This window comes from Acipenser ruthenus, chromosome 17 (genome assembly GCF_902713425.1).
Source record: "Acipenser ruthenus chromosome 17, fAciRut3.2 maternal haplotype, whole genome shotgun sequence".
NCBI lineage: Eukaryota > Metazoa > Chordata > Actinopteri > Acipenseriformes > Acipenseridae > Acipenser > Acipenser ruthenus.
This window is the reverse complement of record NC_081205.1, coordinates 14,335,235-14,357,037: the sequence shown is the minus strand read 5'-3', so window position 1 is coordinate 14,357,037 and position 21,803 is coordinate 14,335,235. Positions and strand designations below refer to the sequence as shown.

General features: G+C 41.0%; 1 protein-coding gene across 3 annotated transcripts in view; it reads left to right on the top strand.

Annotated features, from left to right (window-relative positions):
• Positions 1-21,803, top strand: part of LOC117423074 (ras-related protein Rab-37-like) — a 103,825-nt gene that overhangs the window by 67,379 nt on the left and 14,643 nt on the right. Inside the window, exons 1-2 of one of the 3 annotated variants that reach the window (XM_034038487.2) lie at positions 783-1,403; positions 9,821-9,931. The exons of 1 other annotated variant lie outside the window; for it this stretch is intronic. In XM_034038487.2, coding sequence (XP_033894378.1) covers positions 1,299-1,403; positions 9,821-9,931 — 216 coding nt within the window. In that variant the 5' untranslated portion in view covers positions 783-1,298. Of the gene's footprint in view, positions 1-782; positions 1,404-9,820; positions 9,932-21,803 lie in introns of those variants that run through there. One more of the 3 variants, XM_034038484.3, reaches the window with a different exon arrangement.

Below are 21,803 nucleotides of genomic sequence, written 5' to 3'. Positions count from 1 at the left end.
ATTGAAGGGATCCTGGGAATTGAAGGGGATTGAAGGGGATTGAAGGGATCGAAGGTATTGAAGGGGGCTGAAGGGGATTGAAGGGATCCTGGGGATTGAAGGAGGCTGAAGGGGATTGAAGGGATCCTGGGGATTGAAGGGGGCTGAAGGGGACTGAAGGGGATTGAAGGGATCCTGGGGATTGAAGGGGACTGAAGGGGATTGAAGGGATCAAAGGGATTGAAGGGGGCTGAAGGGGATTGAAGGGGATTGAAGGGATCCTGGGGATTGAAGGGGATTGAAGGGATCGAAGGGATCCTGGGGATTGAAGGGGACTGAAGGGGATTGAAGGGATCCTGGGCATTGAAGGGGACTGAAGTGGATTGAAGGGATCCTGGGGATTGAAGGGACTGAAGGGATCCATGGGACTGGGACAGATAGCAAGCACTGCTTGGTATGAAGGTAATCACACTGTTGAAGTGCTGTAAGGGTGGTGGGTTTAAAGGAGACCAGGCTACGTGTTGCTGAACACGCTGTACCTGTTAAGAAAAGAGTTGCTGTTTTGAACTGCAAACCAGCTTCACGTTCCTCATTTTAGCACTTTGCTACAGTATAGGTCGGCTACTATTCGATATTACTGCATCTATGTTGCACTATATTTTGTAATGGTCTGCAGTTCCGTAAAATGCAGGAAATAAACAATCAAGTGTTTTTCTGCTGCTCTTGACAGCACTGCGCCTTTAATGAAAAGTCAATGCTTAATGCCAGCCCTTTCTACAAACGTCAACATTCGCGAAGCTCCTCCCACTACTACAATATTCACCTGTAGCTCCAGCTGCTCTGCTCAGTGACGGAGAAGCTGTTTTGAAGTTACTGGATAAACATGTTAATAACAGTGAAGGTGGCGCTTGGTTAACACAGAAATATTTAAAGCTACAACTTGCAGAACATTCCCATCGTAAGAAGAAAGCAAATGATCCTGCCAGCGCCTGTAATTGAAATAAACAAAAAACAACAACAACAAAAGAACACACAACATCCGAGTTTCCGCCTCAGTGTTGATGTTGTTTCCTCTTAAACTGCAATGCGTTGCTGCTCTCCTTCAAAGTGTTCATGTTAACGTGAGCTTAGATCTACGTTGCTTCATGGAAATATTCTTCGCTATTTAATGCGTCGGACTTGATCTGGATGATCGCAATAATTACCCAAACAAGCACATGAAGAGATTTCAGCAGTAATTAATCACTGAGAGGACCCCACCATCATTCATTTTGGAAGAACGATTATTACTTATTCATAGTTGTTATTTACTGGTGAACATGTCCATTAGAAAAGAGTTTCCTCCTCTAAAGGAAACTAGAAACGGGAAAACATATTTTAACAAATTCGGCTCGACTAACGAATATTTTGATCTCACTTTTAAGGTCTGTATTATTATTATTATTATTATTATTATTATTATTATTATTATGATGATGATATTCTGCTACAGCTGCTAAACTTCCTAAAAGAGATCCAGCAAGTGTATGCCAATTCTATTTTAAAACTGTGTGAATCACAGCACGGTAACACAGGGCATGTGGATCCCGCTGCAGTCTAGTACACTGGCTGCTGTTCGACAGCGTGACATGGGGGCGGCTACGGCGAAATGATAGCCCTTCGTTCGTCTCCTCTGCTGCCTTGTTTTGCAGCTGTGGTTTGATGTGCACAAGATAGCGATTGGTTTTGTCAGTGTCGCAGCAGCCGACACAGCACATTTGTAGCTTGTTTGGATTGTGGCCATCATGTTAGCACAGGTAATAAGCCATTTTATACACGTACTTAAAGTAGCGACAGAATGAAAGGTCAAAAACATCTCTACAGTTAGACTGATGATGATGCTTAACTTCATATAATTGCTGCATGTAAATAATCTGATGCTCTGGTAACCGCTCACAACATTCTCCCTTAAGTGTGGCAGCCTGTGCAGTTTGCAGCTTATTAATTACAGTAGAATATTCAAGCAGCAAGGAATGAACTCCTATCCTCAGACTTTAGCACACAATGCGAAAAAAGGGAATGCTTGCCCCCCAGAAGGAGTTTTTGTTACCCAGAGAAGATTTTAAGGTGCTCATATTTTCAGCATGTCTAATGGGCAGCTTTTTGTGATGCATTGCAGTTACAGATTCTGTCTCTAGGGTTACACCTGGTGCCCTGTTATATTGTTATATTGGTGTTGTGACCCAGATCTCATGGATTGAGATGAGAGGAGGTTAAATTTCTAAATGAATGCAGGGAAGTCTGACTGGGTTGCACTATCTTACAGCGTGTATGTGACACAGCGCACTGTTATGTACTGAGTAGACAGAGCAAGCAAAGGTGGATTTGAGCTGTGGAGGCAGGGATGGATTTGAATACTGGCTTTAAAGCACAGTTTGTCAGTGGCATATACACATCCCCCACCAAAGACAAGTTCAGGAAAAGCAGGCCATCGTTACACACAGGGATGTAAAATAACTTTAACAAATGTCTGAATTGAGTTTAATGATGTGTACTCCAGCTAGTGCTTCCCAAGTATAGCATAATTTAGTCAGGCCATTCGGAGACCAAACATTGTGAATAGTCAGCCACCGTGGCCAAGATTACTATACGATCAGTAAGGGCATGACACACACTAACACGGAATATACTGTACAGACACACTCACTGACACACACTTACACACTGACACACACACTGACACACGCACACACATACTGACACGCACACACACTGACACACACACTCACTGACACACACACTGACACTCGCACTGACACACACACACTGACACACAGACACACACAATGACACTCACACACACTGACACACTGACACACACACTGACACACAAACTCACTGACACACACACTGACACTCACACTCACTGACACACACACTGACACACTGACACACACACTCACTGACACACACACTGACACTGACACTCAGACACACACACTGACACACACACTGACACACTGACACACACACTCACTGACACTCACACTCACTGACACACTGACACACACACTGACACTGACACACACTGACACACACACTGACACACACACTCACTGACACACACACTGACACTCACACTCACTGACACACACACTGACACTGACACACACACAAACACAATTGCACACAAACAGCTACAAACCCACAAAAACATTCACACACTGACACGCATGCACACTCACGCGCACACACATTGTGAATTTGAATTGCTGTGCAAGTCAGAGGGGTGGCAAAGGGAATAGGTGTAAAGTGCTTTGTAAATATTGACAGGAGGAGGAGAAGGTGGTTCAGGTGTTGGGTTTACATTGTGTGATGGTCACACTGTGGACACACACAGATCTGCAGTGAGTCAGTATTGACTCTGGATCCTGATCAATAAAGAGGAGTACATTGCAGGACTGGGCTTGTATACTCTGTGCCAGACTGAGGTCCCTGAAACAGCAAGAAAGCTCAGCCTGGAGAACCAAGTGAGGGGGCATTCTCTCAGGCCCCTGTTAGCTTCCATTTCCTGTGTGTTTAGCATGCTCACTGTGGGTGAACGTTGAGCAGCTTTATCACTAGTTTCATATTGACACTTAGCATCTACAGAAAACCACAAGAGCAGATAACCCCTTATTGTGTAAGTGTGCCATGGTAAATTTGCATTGTAATTTAGCATTTTTCTCTGAAAGCACTGACTGCACTAAACACTACAACTACACTGTAATTAAGCACTGAGACACCACGCTATAGTGTTGTCTTAGAAGTACAAACAGGAGTCAGTTGCCATTACGCAGCAAATAAATTAACTAGCCGATTGTGGGAAATGGAAATGTTACCAAAATATGAACACAAATAAATTTAACAAAATAGCAAAAAGCTTGTATTACCACCAGTGCTGTATTCCTGTATTACTGAGTACACAGCATGGTGGGTAAAAAAATGAAATCACGCTTTATCTTGTCTTGTTTATGTAAATACACCCCAAACATAAGGTGACTAGACGTCCTGTTTTGGACGGGACAGTCCCACTTTTGGAATACTGGTCCCAGTGTCCCCAGAACCTTTCTTGGGACGCTCATTTCGTCCTGTTTTTTTTCCCAGAGCATCATCGCGCTGGTAATAGAATATTGTATCTTCATGCAGGCTGCTGTGTTACTACCATATCTAACTTAATACAGTACAACACCACTTGATGTAACTAAAGGGAACGTTGAACGACCAACAGCATTAAAAAGCAGATGTACAGCGCTGTGCTGAACAATAACATTCATATTTGTAACCAATCACGGAATTGCAGGAGGGTTTATCCATGTTGCTAAAAAGAACTGGCGGCTATCCTTGTCTGAATCATCACTCTCGCTGTGTGAAGAGGTTAGACTACTGTAGAACGGCTCATACAGGTACCATTGTGTTGTGTTGGAACTATTTGTATGTCTGCGTGCATACAGCTTTGCGTAGTGTGTTGCTATAGGCTAGAATTGCAGACATCAACACTGTCATATCACCGTGCCATGTTTCTAACACAGTGCACTGAAGCTTGTTTTGGTTTCAACACTGTCCATCACAATAGCCCATCAAAACAATAGGAGGGGCTGTAAAATATGACAGAAGCATTTGGTAACATATTTTTAATTGAACTAAGTCTATATTCACTTTCAGTTCACCACAGGTACCCTCTAAGAAATATATATTAGTGAATAATATAAAATAATTTATGAACTAATTTTCACATTTGTGAAATTCATGTTGTACCTGTAACGTGTCAGACTGGAAAATTTCAAACGTAATACTGATCCACAAAAGGGAAGACAAAACCGAACCAGGTAACTACAGACCAATAAGCTTGACTTCTATTATATGTAAACTTATGGAAACTATAATAAGATCCAAAATGGAAAATTACCTATATGGGAAAAATATCCTGGGAGACAGTTAGCATGGTTTTAGGAAAGGGAGATCATGTCTAACTAACCTGCTTTATTTTTTTGAGGATGCAACATCGACAACAGATAATTGCAAAGCATACGACATGGTTTATTTAGATTTCCAGAAAGCTTTTGACAAAGTCCCACATAAAAGATTAATTCTCAAACTGAACGCAGTAGGGATCCAAGGAAATGCATGCACATGGATTAGGGAGTGGTTAACATGTAGAAAATAGAAAGTACTGATTAGAGGAGAAACCTCAAAATGGAGCGAGGTAACCAGTGGTGTACCACAGGGATCAGTATTAGGTCCTCTGCTATTCCTAATCTACATTAATGATTTAGATTCTAGTATAGTAAGCAAACTTGTTAAATTTGCAGACAACACAAAAATAGGAGGCGTGGCAAACACAGTTGCAGCAGCAAAGGTAATTCAAAATGATCTAGACAGCATTTAGAACTGGGCAGACACATGGCAAATGACATTTAATAGAGAAAAGTGTAAGGTACTGCACGCAGGCAATAAAAATGTGCATTATAAATATCATTTATAAAAATATATGGGAGATACTGAAATTGAAGAAGAAATCTATGAAAAAGACCTAGGAGTTTATGTTGACTTGGAAATGTCTTCATCTAGACAATGTGGGGAAGCTATAAAAAAGGCAAACAAGATGCTCGGATATATTGTGAAAAGTGTTGAATTTAAATCAAGGGAAGTAATGTTAAAACTTTACAATGCATTAGTAAGACCTCACCTAGAATACTGTGTTCAGTTCTGGTCACCTCGTTATAAAAAGGATATTGCTGCTCTAGAAAGAGTGCAAAGAAGAGCAACCAGAATTATCCCGGGTTTAAAAGGCATGTTGTATGCAGACAGGCTAAAAGAATTGAATCTATTCAGTATTGAACATTAAAGCCTTCAAAATCCTAAAAGGTATAGACAATGTCGACCCAGGGGACTTCTTTGACCTGAAAAAAGAAACAAGGACCAGGGGTCACAAATGGAGATTAGATAAAGGGGCATTCAGAACAGAAAATAGGAGGCACTTTTTTACACAGAGAATTGTGAGGGTCTGGAACCAACTCCCCAGTAATTTTGTTGAAGCTGACACCCTGGAATCCTTTAAGAAGCTGTTTGATGAGATTTTGGGATCAATAAGCTACTAACAACCAAACGAGCAAGATGGGCTGAATGTCCTCCTCTCGTTTGTAAACTTTCTTACGTTCTAATATTTTAAAAGTTTCAGAAGATTTTTTTATTTCTTAAGTATACATTTTATGTTGTTTTTAGCAATAGTGAAATACAGTAGTTTCAGGTCTCCAGGTGCCCATTTCATTTCTTTAAACAATGTGTTTACATTGATAGTTGAGTACTGTATATGAAACAAATAGTATAAAACAATTACAAAAAAAGAATCGTGTCCTCATTTAATTTTACCTTCTTAAAAAATATCTAAATAAGCTGCCTTAGAGGCAGGATAAATCTATTTTTAATTTGGCAACCATTTAGTTTTATTTCTGTGTTAAATGTACTTTAGAAGTAGTATATTTTGTCCTGCAAGGTTTAAGAAAAAAATAGAGACAAACATTAATGTTATCTGTTGCATACGTGTGAGAGCTGTATAAGGTATTTTTATAAGTTTTTTACTTTATCACATCTATTAGTTTAATAGAAGAAAAACAACACATTGATAAAAACATGTTTTTCTTTAAGCAAAAGAGGCAAATATCAGGGCTCGCATTACTGGGGGGCTGGGGCTGCGGGTGGGGTCGAGCCCTTTAAGCTTCTCCAAATAGTTTTATTTCCAAATTTCCTTTTTAAATTTTTTTAAGCCAACAGGTATCACATAAAACAGAAAGGAACCTGTTCAAAATGTGTTGCTTGTATGATGACATTTCCTGTCTATGCAGTTTTTCAGTACCAGTCAATGATAGTGAGAAAGTGTTTTGCAGTTAGCATTACTGGATTACACTGATAAGTATTTTTTTGTGCTTTATTAGTTGTATTGTGATACGTATCGTATCGCAGCCCGTGTATCAAGATGCATATTATATCGTCATCAAGCTAAAGGTGCACATTTACCAGACTTAATAACTACTTCAAAAGGAAATTCCTGTTTCTGCAATCCGGGCAGCTTCTAAACAAAACTCAGAAAAGCCGATTTCTGGGCTTCATTTATTGAACACAGTCAAAAGATAGGATATTTAACACATTTCATCACCTTAAATAGTAATAGTTTAATAGTAGAAAGTGGCTGTAAAAAACCCTAGTATCTATTAATCACGACACACTAATGATCGAAGCAGAAACTGCAATAGAAAAAAAAATATATACAGAACAAATACCATGTCATATTAAATGGGAAGAAATTAAATACAGTGCACTCCGTTTATAAGAATCACTGATATAAGAACCAACCGCATATAGTGATCAAAACAATACAAATGTCGGTATTTTTTGATCAAATTAAAGGGTACAAATAAATCAGTACGTTAACTGCAATATTTCAGATTAAAAGTGTGATGATCGTAAAGCAGCTGCTTTCATTAATTCATCTTGTTCGCAATGGTTATTTATTTAGATGTACCAAGAATCAAAAAGTAAGGTTTTATCTTATACACTAAATCAAAAATAATAAAATATGTAGGAAGACTGTATACACATACACATGAGTGCTCCAAAACATTTATATAGACGCTACATGCTCTCCCGGGGAACTTTTTATAGGCTAAAAAAAGCATATTAAAATGATTTCAATGAATTCCTGTCTCTCTTCGTCTCTGCCTTGACACACTTTTGTCTGAAACGCTCACCGATTTTAAGTGGTAGCATTTTTCTATACCTTGTATGGGCTACACAATTTTGTTTAGAGATGCATTATCCCAGTTCATTAGAAAGCAGGCTGTGTTGCTGTCTCAGCTCTTGTACATTCACTGAAGGTTACAGCCCTATGATACCGTGGGTTATTCAGCTCTAAATGGAATATTCTTGGTTTAATAAATGATTTCAGTGCGGGACGTGGAGGGTATAATCTTCGTCTCCGTCTCCGAACAAATGCCAGAGTGTATTTGGGCATCCCTGGCATGCACTTTCTAATATATTAAAGCTGCATTAATTACATACCCTATGTTATTACTGAATGCTATGACAAAATATTCTCACTTATAAAATATTTAAAGTTTGGATAGACCTGCCATTGTCAGTGTGGTTCAGAGAGAGAGAGAGAGAGAGAGAGAGAGAGAGAGAGAGAGAGAGAGAGAGAGAGAGAGAGTGAGAGAGAGAGTGAGAGAGAGAGTGAGAGTGAGTGAGTGAGTGAGAGAGAGAGAGAGAGAGAGAGAGAGAGAGAGAGAGAGAGAGAGAGAGGCAGGCAGATGACGGGACACAAAGAGAATGAGATGACGAGTTGGTTTCACAGACCCTGATTAGCACTAATGCTACCTTAGTATGGCAGTCCAGGATTAGTGATATCATGCCTGGGAAACCATGTGTATTGAATCATTTAGTGTCTGGAAAGGTCTCACAGTGGGTTTATGTGTATAAAAATACTTACTAGGTCTACCTAAGGCTTGGATTGTTCTATTATAAAATCTTGAACATAATACGGTAGTTGTCAAGTTCTGGCTTCATAGCCACCCTCAAGAACAGTACAAGTGAGGGTCAGACATGTTGTGCATATAAAAAAACACTTTGAAGTTGTACTATTTAATAAAAAGCGTGTGGAGTGTTCTCCATGTCTCTTGTTGATGGCATCCCTAGATCTCATGTAGAAACACAGTGTTAAACACTTTGCTGGCAACTCTTGCTCTGGATCTCTTGAAGAAGTGGTAAACAGCAGTGTTTTTTTTTTTTAAAATAGGCCAGACCAAAACAGAGGGTTATTGACATTACTAAATGATTTAATACAATAAATGTGATGTAATGTAATTATGAAATAACTAGCATTTAGTTGTATTGTGAAGAATGAAACTCCAAGTGGACCCTGTCTAGCCTCGCTGCCCCAGGCCAGTCCCGTCCCTCTCCTGCCTGGTCACCAACATGCTCTCAAAGTGGACCCTGTCTAGCCTCACTGCCCCAGTCCCGTCCCTCTCCTGCCTGGTCACTAACACCCTCTCCAAGTGGACCCTGTCTAGCCTCACTGCCCCAGGCCAGACCCTCTCCTGCCTGGTCACTAACATCCTCTTAAAGTGGACCCTGTCTAGCCTCACTGCCCCAGGCCAGTCCCTCTCCTTCCTGGTCACTAACATCCTCTCCAAGTGGACCCTGTCTAGCCTCACTGCCCTAGGCCAGACCCTCTCCTGCCTGGTCACTAACATCCTCTCCAAGTGGACCCTGTCTAGCCTCGCTGCCCCAGGCCAGTCCCTCTCCTGCCTGGTCACTAACATCCTCTCCAAGTGGACCCTGTCTAGCCTCACTGCCCCAGGCCAGACCCTCTCCTGCCTGGTCACTAACATCCTCTTAAAGTGGACCCTGTCTAGCCTCACTGGCCCAGGCCAGTCCCTCTTCTGTCTGGTCACTAACATGCTCTTAAAGTGGACCCTGTCTAGCCTCACTGGCCCAGGCCAGTCCCTCTTCTGTCTGGTCACTAACATGCTCTTAAAGTGGACCCTGTCTAGCCTCACTGGCCCAGGCCAGTCCCTCTTCTGTCTGGTCACTAACATGCTCTTAAAGTGGACCCTGTCTAGCCTCACTGGCCCAGGCCAGACCCTCTCCTGCCTGGTCACTAACATCCTCTTAAAGTGGACCCTGTCTAGCCTCACTGGCCCAGGCCAGTCCCTCTTCTGTCTGGTCACTAACATGCTCTTAAAGTGGACCCTGTCTAGCCTCACTGCCCCAGGCCAGACCCTCTCCTGCCTGGTCACTAACATGCTCTTGCCCCGTGCTGCTGCAGGTGATGTTGCTGGGAGACTCAGCCGTTGGAAAGACCTGTTTACTCGTCCGGTTTAAAGACGGCGCCTTTCTGGCAGGCAGCTTCATAGCCACCGTGGGAATAGACTTTAGGGTGAGAGTATTAAACTTCTAATTTCATTCCTCCTTGCTTTCTTTTCTCCTTGAAATTTCATTGCCTCTATTCTTTCTAAAAGGAATCTATTCAAACTGTGAATAGAAGATTGTTACATTTTTTATTCCAACACTGTTTTTTTAATTAAGTCTCTTACTAATAAATATTCTTACCGATTGCAGAAACAACAGGTAGCTTATTAAAGCAACAAGAACATTGTGTACACCCTGGCAAACTAACCTTGTTCTGAGTCTATTTGAGGGTGGGTCCGGTACGTATATGTACATTTGTGTTCAAAGCCGGACTTTGACTCGCCTCCAACAGCTGAATGTATTCACTTCTAGTAAGATTTTACATTTAAAAACAATTTCTAACACTGTCCTTGTAGAGACAATTGCAGAACCATAGAAATGTGGTGGAATGTGTAGAATATGAAAAGGCTTACCCATGTGACCTCCACTCTCCAATCAATACGAGCCTTCAAGCATCTTACAAAGGGCCATTTTTACTCAGGACAGTGATGCAATATGACCAAGTGGTTGTCATGGGAACTGTATTGCCAATGAAATGCAAGTCAGGCCCTATGCAGAAGAGGAAAGCCTCAGTATGAGGAATCTGTTCTGTGGATTCTGCGACAAGCTGATGGGAGTGACCATTATTGTGATCACTAGAAGGAGTGACAGTATTATTGTAGTCACTGGGAATGAGTTGCAGTGTTACTGATCACTGAATCACTCTGCCTGGTACCCTTAATAACACTTATTTATTAGCACTCTGTACTCATCCTGTATCACTGCAATAGCCTACACTCATCCTGTATCACTGCAATAGCCTACACTCATCCTGTATCACTGCAATAGCCTGTACTCTTATATCACTGCAATAGCCTGCACTCATCCTGTATCACTGCAATAGCCTGTACTCTTCTGTCACTGCAATAGCCTGTACTCATCCTGTATCACTGCAATAGCCTGAACTCTTATATCACTGCAATAGCCTGCACTCATCCTGTATCACTGCAATAGCCTGTACTCTTCTATCACTACAATAGCCTGAACTCTTCTATCACCTGCACTCATCCTGTATCACTGCAATATCCTGTACTCATCCTGTGTCACTGCAATAGCCTGTACTCTTCTATCACTGCAATAGCCTGTACTCTTCCATCACTGCAATAGCCTGCACTCATCCTGTATCACTGCAATAGCCTGCACTCATCCTGTATCACTGCAATAGCCTGCACTCATCCTGTATCACTGCAGTAGCCTGCACTCATCCTGTATCCTGCTTTGTTTTACAAACAGGCTGGTTAATCATACCAATTCCAGATATCTTGAATGGCAGTATTGGTAGTTAAGTGTTCATTATGTTGGATTAAGGAATGTATCTTTTGACCTGGTCCTGCTCTACAGACTACATTAACTGGAGAGGCCTGTCTCTGGCAGAACACGCTGTGAAAAGTATTTCTAATCTCTATCAATTGTGTCATTTCTGGAGGACATGGACTTGGATTGTAGTCTTCGAATACATGTGGGGGAATGTCTGTTCGAATATTCGGGTATTTGTCTTCGCACTAAGCCAAACACAGTCTGAAATGTCAATAGGAGGTTAGGAGGGTAAGACAGAAGTTTGGTGAAGATTGGTGTGAGATGAACACAGTCATTGAGTTCAGCCAGCATAGTGTGACAGACGGACAGACACACTGTTAGTGTATAAGGGTCCCCATTTTCTGAATGAATGCCCTGAAAACAAGCTAGGTGACCCTGCAGGAAATCAAATGATAAACCATTGCTACGTTGAGTAGCCTTAGAAGTTTCAACAGTGCATTACTACATTCTGTAGTGATTCAAATCACATTTCCGTTCTGGGTTGAATTTATAAATTGCACTTGTTTTAATGTTTAGCTCTGACAACAACATATATAAATAGATTTGTTTTTCTCAAAGATGCAGTTCATTTTCAATGCAGTCTGACATTGCCTAAGCCACTTTATCCAGGCATCTATGTTCTAATGCCGTCTTTGCCATAGTTACTGCTGACTGGTTGTGATGAAAAGCAAAGACACACCCATAGGCTGCTGTTGTCAAGCTCCATCAAGGGAGGAAGTTGCATGCAGTTTGTGCTGTGCAGGTTTTGGGGCTGATTAGGGCCTTTGCTGTTAGAACCAATCAATTCTATACTGAGATTTGTGATCAAGAGAGACTGCTTTATTATTATTATTTATTTCTTAGCAGACGCCCTTATCCAGGGTGACTTACAATTGTTACAAGATATCACATTATTTTTACATACAATTACATTATTTTTACACATTATTTTTACATACAATTACCCATTTATACAGTTGGGTTTTTACTGGAGCAATCTAGGTAAAGTACCTTGCTCAAGGGTACAGCAGCAATGTCCCCCACCTGGGATTGAACCCACAACCCTCTGGTCAGGAGTGCAGAGCCCTAACCACTACTCCACACTGCTGCCCTCTATGCCCTGCATGCTTCATTATGAGCACAGCTCAGTATACGAGTCACCCAGTACAGCCCCCAAAGGTAATGTAAACACAAAGAATTGAGTTGGGCACAGTGTTTACTTTTACAGAATCCTCTGGATCAGCACATTCTGTTCAGTTCTGCACTGACACCATGCAGGTTGGGCACAGTGTTTACTTTTACAGAAGCTGTATTCATGAGGCGAGAGAGAAGGAGCCTCTCTGGGGGTTAGGATGTGTCGTCAGGAAGTTTTCAGTAAGACCTGTTGGTCTCCAGCTAACCTGCCGTTGCTCAAATAGTCACCAGGAAGTGGAATGCAGACTTCACTTTAGATTTGAAAAATAATCCTTACTGTCCTTACTTATATTGTGCCCTGCATGGAGACAGGCTGGCCCAGTAACCTGAGCAGTGGATTTTCTGTTTGGTCTCCAAATCCCATCTCGGGACACTTACTGTACTTAGCTGAGCAACCAATCCCTTAAATCCCTCTGCTTCAACCCTGCAGGGCTGCAATTCTTTTTCTTTTTTTTTTAAAAAAATGTAGTCGTTGCCAATTAGTTTTTTATTATTTTCTCCCCAATTTTTGAAAATGCCCAATTATTTTTAGGCTCAGCTCACCGCTACCACCCCTGCGCTGACTTGGGAGGGGCGAAGATGAACACACGCTGTCCTCCGAAGCGTGTGCCGTCAGCCGCCCGCTTCTTTACACTCTGCAGACTCACCGTGCAGCCGCCTCAGAGCTACAGCATCGGAGGACAACGCAGCTCTGGGCAGCTTACAGGCAAGCCCGCAGGCGCACGGCCAGACTACAGGGGTCGCTGGTGCGCGGTGAGCCGAGGACACCCTGGCCGACCTAACCCCTCCCTCCCGGGCGACACTCGGCCAATTGTGTGCCGCCCCCTGGGAGCTCCCGTCCACTGTCGGCTGTGGAATAGCCTGGACTCGAACTCGCGACGTCCAGGCTATAGAGCGCATCCTGCACTCTAGCGAGTGCTTTTACTGGATGCGCCACTCGGGAGCCCAAGGCTGCAATTCTATACCTCTATTATAACTGCAATATAATACCTCTTTCTATCCCTAACTTTTCATTTAAATGCATGTACGGGGCAGTCAGAGCATCAAGGCCGGTTTGTATAGCACATCACACATACAACTGCCACAGTCAGACCATTTAAGCAGCAATTTTAAAGTTACATTAAAACCCACTAAGATAAGAAAGCCATTTTATAAAAGTGCGTTTTTAGTCTTGACTTGAAAACTGTAACGGTCCTAGCTTCCCTGAAAATTGAAAGGCAGAGCATTCCATAATTTAAAAAGCCCTACCTCCCGTGTTGCTTTTGTTGACCCTAGGAATAACCAGCAGTCCCGCATCCTGTGATCTCAGAGTGCAGTTTGGAAGATAGGGGGTCAGTAACTCCTGCAAATAACTAGGTGCTAATCCATTCAGGACCTTGTAAGTTAACAGCAAAATCTTAAAATCAATTCTATACTGCACAGGGAGCAGCCAGTGTAAACAGGCCAAAACAGGGGTAATATGTTCACTTTTCCTGGTTTTAGTCAGAATTCTAGCGGCGGTATTCTGAACAAGCTGCAAGCGGGCTACCACATGTTTTGGGACACCAGAAAAAAGTGCATTACAATAATCAATTCTAGATGAAACAAAGGCATGCACTGGTCTCTCGGCATCAGGTATGGAAATAATTGGCCTAAGTTTGGCTATATTACTCAAATGGTAAAAAGATACTTTTGTAACTTCCCTAATATGAGTCTCAAATGATAGATCAGGATCAAAGATGACCCCCAAACTCTTAATTTCTAGTTTAAAGCTGGGTCCACGTCTGAGCGATCAGTTGTGCAACTTAGTTGCATGCAACCAAGTGGCTTATATGTGGACGTCCCTCCAAGCAACCTCCTGAGCGACTTCTGTAGACATAGGTGATCACGTGGCAATTTGCAAACTCTGATTGGTTCTTATAGTGCTGACTGCACGGCTTGCATATCCTGTCATAAAGAAGCTCTAAAATGCCGATTTTTTTCTCCCCAATAGAGACGAACTGAAACCTATCAGAAAGATAAGATTTGAACCAGGATAGGACAAGGCCAGACAGTCCTACTGTGCTTTCAAGACGATTCACTAGGATGGAATGGTCTACACTTAGCACTTAGATCAAGAAGCATTAACACTGATGGAAAGCCCGAGTCAGAGCTTATCAGCAGATCATTCACAACTCTGACAAGGGCCGTCTTGGTGCTATGTGCAGCACGAAAACCAGACTGAAACTTCTTGAATATACCATTAAGAGTTAGACATGTTTGTAATTGAATTGCAATAACTCTCTCTAGAACCTTATCTAAGAATGGTAGGTTGGAGATTGGCCTATAGTTATTGAGGACTTTAGGGTCCAAATTGTGTTTCTTAAGCATAGGCTTTACCACAGCTACCTTAAGTGCTGAGGGAACTATACCGGAGGAAAGTGAACCATTTATAATTTTTTTAATTAAAACCAAGAACATCTTTTAATAGTTTTGTAGGAATAGGATCAAGAGAGCATGTAATAGCTCTCATATGTTGAACTAGCTCTGTCAGTTCCTGTAAGGCAGGGGTCTCCAACCCTGGTACTGGAGAGCAACTGTGGCTGCTGGTTTTTGTTTCAACCAATCTATCAGTTACTTAATTGAACCAATTATTGTCTTAATTAGTCCAGATTAACATGTGTTCCAGATCTTTAGCCACTGATGATGTAAAAAACCTGCTGGATAGGGGCTTTCCAGAACCAGGGTTGGAAACCCCTGTTGTAAGGTAATCAAAGAAAAAGCCCCCATAGTAGCCTTAATAGGTGTAGTTGGTAAAATTGTGCTGGAGTCCTCCTTAATAGAAGCTGTTTGTGGAATCTCATTTCTGATGTCTAGTATTTTATTTTTAAAGAAATGTAAGAAGTAATTGCAGCTGTAAGAGGAGCCAATGTCAAGGGTAGGACTATTAGAGGAAGTATTAATTAATTTATCTAGGGTAGCAAAAAGAAATCTAGGATTATTTTTATTTGTTTAAATTAAATTAGAATAATGTAATGATCTAGCCAACACCAGAGCCTTCCTATATTTAACCAGGTTCCATGCAAAATCATTTTTATGTAATTTGTGGCTTAGAATAGTTCAGTTTTATAAAAGTTGGATTTTTCATATTTGTTCCAGTTAATACGATACCACAAGTCTTTAGTCTACAGAAATTGCTGGACTAACTTAGTATTGTGTTATAGTATCATCTAGAGCAGGGGTCTCCAGCCCTGGTACTGGAGAGCTACTGTGGCTGCTGGTTTTCGTTTCAACCAATCTCTCAGTTACTTAATTGAACCAATTATTGTCTTAATTAGTCCAGATTAACATGTGTTCCAGATCTTTAGCCACTGATGATGTAAAGACACCTATAAAACCTGCTGGATAGGGGCTCTCCAGGACCAGGGTTGGAGACCCCTGCTGTAGAGGGCAACAGCAGTTATTTTGAGTTTGTTGCAATTGAGACAAATTTTAATACGCAGCTGGGGACTATCTTGAGCTGCTTAGTTTGTTGCAATTTGTATTAACTTGCATACTAATTTAGTACCGTCCTCCGTACTAACTACGCGATCATCCCCAGTGAGTACGCTCCTTTTACTTTGTTCCAGTTGATCCAGTGAGACCAGCGAAGAATACACCAGACAGCACAGAAAAGGTCTTCTTTTGTCAATGTAATGAATGGAAGTTTTTACTCAAATGAGTATCTATTTTTATCTAACAGCTGTAGTATTCACTCAGCTACCCAGCCCTGGCAAGAAGAAAGATTTTGTTGCTGTGGCAACACATGTGTGAGCTGGAGGTCCGATTCCCTTTTTGAAGTGTTGTTGATTTTCCAGGGTTTAAGCAAGAGTAATGTTGGATCATTGTTTGAAAAGAGCCATCTGGTGGAAATCTCTTCCTGCTCCCAGCAGATTCATCACCTTTTTAGTTCATGTATTCATTCTGTGTTATTTGAGGGATAAAGAGGGTGCAGGCTACAAGGAACAAAGGTTGATAATTAGGAAGGAAACTGATCATCAATCATGGTTTGACTGTATACCTTTTTTCATGAATAGCCAGCAGAGTAGACATGGTACTATATCTGCTGATGCTGCTTGCCAGCCTGACTGTGCACAGAATTGTGGCTCTGCCTTACCATATTGCTGAAGCCGACACCCTGGGATCCTTCAAGAAGCTGCTTGATGAGATTCTGGGATCAATAAGCTACTAACAACCAAACGAGCAAGATGGGCCGAATGGCCTCCTCTTGTTTGTAAGCTTTCTTATGTCCAGTGCCTCATGGATACCTGAAAGCTCTGCTTTCCTAGTCCACCAGAACATTGTCTTTTATGCTGCTTCTCTGAGGCCACACTGTGAGGTTGTCATGACAACAGGGTTTAGACCTAAAATGACACTTCTGTTTTGCAGACGATATTGGAAAGCCAGCATGTGTAAAGAATGATGTTAAGTGCACTTAGGAACTGTACTGAAAAGGGCTGCCTTTTTTAAAGCCCAACCCCTAACTAACCCCATAGGAAAAGCTAATGGTGTTTTTAAAGCACATTTAGAACCAGAAACAGTAAACTTGCCCGTATAACTGTTAAGTACTGTGTCACTAATCATACAGTATGTGGCCATTCACAAAGCATTTATCTCAGTGCTAAGTTTGCACCATTTTTTTGTAAAATGAACTAACAAGGAACGAAGGTGTGTAGGAGCTCTTTAAGTTATACTGCAAGTGGATGCTAACCTCCGATCGCTTCATTGAAGCAGAATGGCCCGGCTATCTGGCTATGAGCCGTGTGCTCTGAAGTGCTTGGTAGAGCCTGTGGGTGTTCAGTATTAAATCAAACCCACAGTTTCAGCGTTCAAACCCAGTGTTTGATGGCTGTGATGCAGCCTGCTATAACGATCACAGTCCACACAGAAAGGGAAACACCAGCTTGCATTCCAGCACAAACCCCGATATTGATGAATGCTAGTACTTACAGCTATGGCTCAAAGTTTTGCATCATCCTATAGCAGTAACCAATCTTACTTCATAAAGTCAAATGAAACCTGCTGAATAATGTTACATTAACATATTGAAATACGTATTGCTTTGTAGTTTTCCATATACTTAATGAAAACTGACAAAAATTGAAAAATGTGCCATTTCGAAATCTAATAAGAAATACTGTACTACTATTATGGCTTACGGTAGACTTTTGGAATATCTTTTTTTTTTTTTTTTTTTTTTTAAATATCTCAATGATTGTATTTTGTAAGATTCCTGTTGCTGCCTAGATTGTTTAGGTATTGTTATGCTAACACTAGAAGGACCAGAGATATACTCTTACCTAGAAGCCCCGCAGCAGTCTTTCTGACAGCTGTATTCAAAACACTGTCAGTAGCATAACGAATGGAGAAACAGTCGGGTGTAATTTATTTTTTTTAAATTTTTTTTAATTGAGGACGTTACATAAACATCTGAACAACTGAAGCATATTATAGACTATATATATATATATATATATATATATATATATATATATATATATATATGAACATTTATTTTACAAATCAAAACAGGAAAATGTAAATAAATAAACATCTGAACAGACATCAGTTTACACATACATATTTATAAAACTGAAATGATAGCAATACATTTCTAACTTTAACAGCAATCAGTTTATTATCAACATAGATAAAAACATTTTACAGAAACGCACAGAACAAGTGTGGCTGCAGTGGTGACGTCACACCCGGAAGAAGACGCAAATGCACAGCAGCTGCGGGTTAAAACCGAGACGCGAAAGTGCTCGGTTTCTTTATTAAATAATAATGAAAATAACAGAGTTAAACAAAACACAAACACAAAACAAACGGGCACAAGGGCCAAACAAAACAGTAAACAAACACCACAGGGACGAAACGGACAAACAAGTATCGTGCTGAACGAATAGCAGTTGTTATTGTCGCCTATCTCCCCGTACCTCCTCTCTCTACACCCAACCCCGACTGAGTGATAATGTGCGTCTTTTATGCAGTTGTACCGAGACTCGATTGCTAATCAGTCATTCAATTAGAATCTCGGTACAACTGCACTTGGATTAATTACGTGTCCTTCCCCGTGCTCACATAGTATTACATTTAATCAGCACGTGAAGTGATGTGCAACCCTCGTGGCTAAATACAAATATACATTTCGTGACTCGTGCTACGTAAACCCATTTATGTCCCGTGTACCAATGACTATACACCAACATTTAACACACTACATGCAACATATAAACAAACAATACACACAAGGCAGGGTCACACTGCCACAAGAAGTTATAAAAAAAGTCTTAATTTATTTTATTTTTTTTGACAAAATGGGAGTCCAAGGCTGTTCACAATCAATACAGATAATGCACTTCTCCACGCCGCCATTCTGCACAGGGCACAGCTGCCCAAATTTATATTTTTATTGCACTTGCCAACCTGGCATTGGTGTCTCTTGCGGTTCTCAGCGGGGTTGCCAGCTGCAGCTGTGGGTACACGCTTGGCAGTCTCACTCTGTTCCACATGCTTCTTGCAAAGTTCCTGTGCTAACTGTAAAATATATTCTCTCCTTGGTAAATTATTCTCCATGCATTCTTTGTAAAGTACCCAGGAGTTGATGGCTGATAGGTCCAATACATTGTAAAACACCTGAACAGGCCACCGTCGGGAGCCAGCTTTCACGGACTACTTCCGTGCCATCTGATCCAAACATCAATTTCATATTTTGTTGCGTTGTAAAACTCCACGGTCTCTGGTGTTTATTTTCACTAGTCCCAATGCTAATTGACCAAAACAGCACAGCTGGCAAGCAGGTGCCAACTTTTGAAAAGGCTGATTGAAAAACAATAGACTGTCAGTCATTCACTCTGGCAGAGAGTAGAGACTAATCTAACTACAGCTAAACACATTGCAGACTAGTAAATAAAAATAATAAAGTAGAATACAGTTCTGTATAATCACAATACAATTGTTTTCTGTGTGGCCGTCAATGTGACTGCCACGGGGCTTCTAGTGTTAATAGATGTCAAACAGGCATTTCTGGATACTGTTACCCAATGTAAAAGGTATTTTGTTTGTATCAGTGCAAACATTGTTTTTTAATTTGTATTCATCAGCGGGGCAGGGGGAGTGAGAAGTGATGAGTTACCATACAAGATGTAGCCATTTCTACACTCCAGATCTCTCTGCTTGTCTCCCCGGTCATTATGGAGAACAATGTCTTGGGAACTGCTTTGGATGCAGGTCCTGGAGACAGACTTTTTTAGGCACTGATACCTGCCGATTCAGCTGCGTTTGTTTGCTACTGTACCACAAGCTTCAGATATTGCTGTTAAATGTACTTCAACAGCAGTAGCCCGTAAATTGAGGATTGTGATAACGTCATTGTTAATATTGTTTAAAAGTCATGCATGTTTTTAACACTGTTCCCTTTGTTAACTTCTGTACCTTTGGAATCATCAGCTCTGCAATTCCGTTTGGAGCTGAACCCACTGAGCTCACATGAGCTCTACCCTTTAGTCTGCAATCACAAGTATACAGGGTCTTGCTTGGCCTCTTACCGATTCTGTATATGATGTGTGTGGTTTCATTCCACTTTATGAAGCATAATTGGTTAATTCTGTAGTGTGATACAACATTTTTGGCTATAGCTGTAGTTAGAAATTAAGCTGTGATCAATTACCTCCTCTTCTGGGAGACAGCGCTGGGCACGGGGATGGTCAGTGCTGAGGAGAGGACTCTGGTCTGCTCGAATGCACCTCCAAGTGCTTCTGTTTTATACAGTTTCTATACCCCTTGTGTTTAAAGCGAGTTGCTGGCTAATCTCTGTGTGTCAGCAATATTTTGATCAGACCACTCTGCTTGCACCAGTTCTGCTCATTTTATTGCCACTTAGACAATAAAACATTATTTCCCTGATAGCAGCATGTACTGCCCACATAAAAGCATGTTTGCACAGCTGCATCATAGTTTTGTGGTTTTAATCTATTTTTATTAACTCTTTCCTTACATATACAAGTTTATTTTTCTCCTGCTTATATTTTTTGGATCTGTGCTCACAGTGATCCTGTGCTGATTTTCTGGATCTGTGCTCACAGTGATCCTGTGCTGATTTTCTGGATCTGTGCTCACAGTGATCCTGTGCTGATTTTCTCGATCTGTGCTCACAGTGATCCTGTGCTGATTTTCTGGATCTGTGCTCACAGTGATCCTGTCCTGTGCTGATTTTACTGGTTCTGTGCTCACAGTGATCCCATTCTGTACTGATTTTCTGGGTCTGTGCTCACAGTGATCCTGTCCTGTCCTGTGCTGAATTGGTTCATTATTGGGTTCAGGTTCAGAGGATCTTCTTACTGTAGATCACGGTCCTCATTGCTGTTCAGATCTAGTCTGAAGTAGAGCCTTGCTACCCAACCTGATCCCGATGGGACCCGACAAGAAGTGTCGGGTCAGGTGTAGTTTCTATATTATGGTTTGGGCTTGGTCAGGTCGCAGTATGTTAGCAGTGAGTGGATTATGGCGTTTTTAATTTGAAGTATTTTTTTGTTCCTCTGTGTGCAAGTATTTCCTAAAACTTCCTAAAACAAGTAGTTCCTGCGTCACAATTTTTGAAAAACCACTCACCATGCACTATAGGTTCGTTGAGAAATGACCTCTCTTAATATCATTTCACAAACCCACTTGTTGGTTTTGTGCAGCCTTTCAAATGCTATTGTCTTTTTGGTTGGCCATTGTGCCTTTTGTTTTGTGTATTTTGTTTAATTAAAAGTCTTTTATTTTCCCTGCACATCCTGACTCTGAGTCTCCTTACCCCGGTCAGCCTGTCACACACCAACATCACTAACAGTCAGTCTTATACAAATTTACAACGACTAATTGATAGCTCTCATCAGTCGACAGTTCATGCTTTTTTTTAGATAATGACACAAACTGTTTTTTTCCAGTTAATGATATAAAACGTATTTGTCCTAAACTATATGCATGTGTTTAAATACAAAGAATGACTAAATGTACAGTATTAACACACTGCTCTTTAATTCACTGTTAGTTTTCTTTCTTTTTTTCTCACACTCGTAATGTGCTGTCATAGGCAAACGTGAAACTCGGTTTATATCATGGCCTGCTTTACATCATGAATTATGCCTGCACGGCAATCATGAGATAAAGCAGGTTCATCTGATGGAGTAAAAAAAAATATATATATATATATATATATATATATATATATATATATATATATATATATATATATATATATATATATATATAATATATATATATATATATATATATATATATATATATATGTGTGTGTGTATATGTTT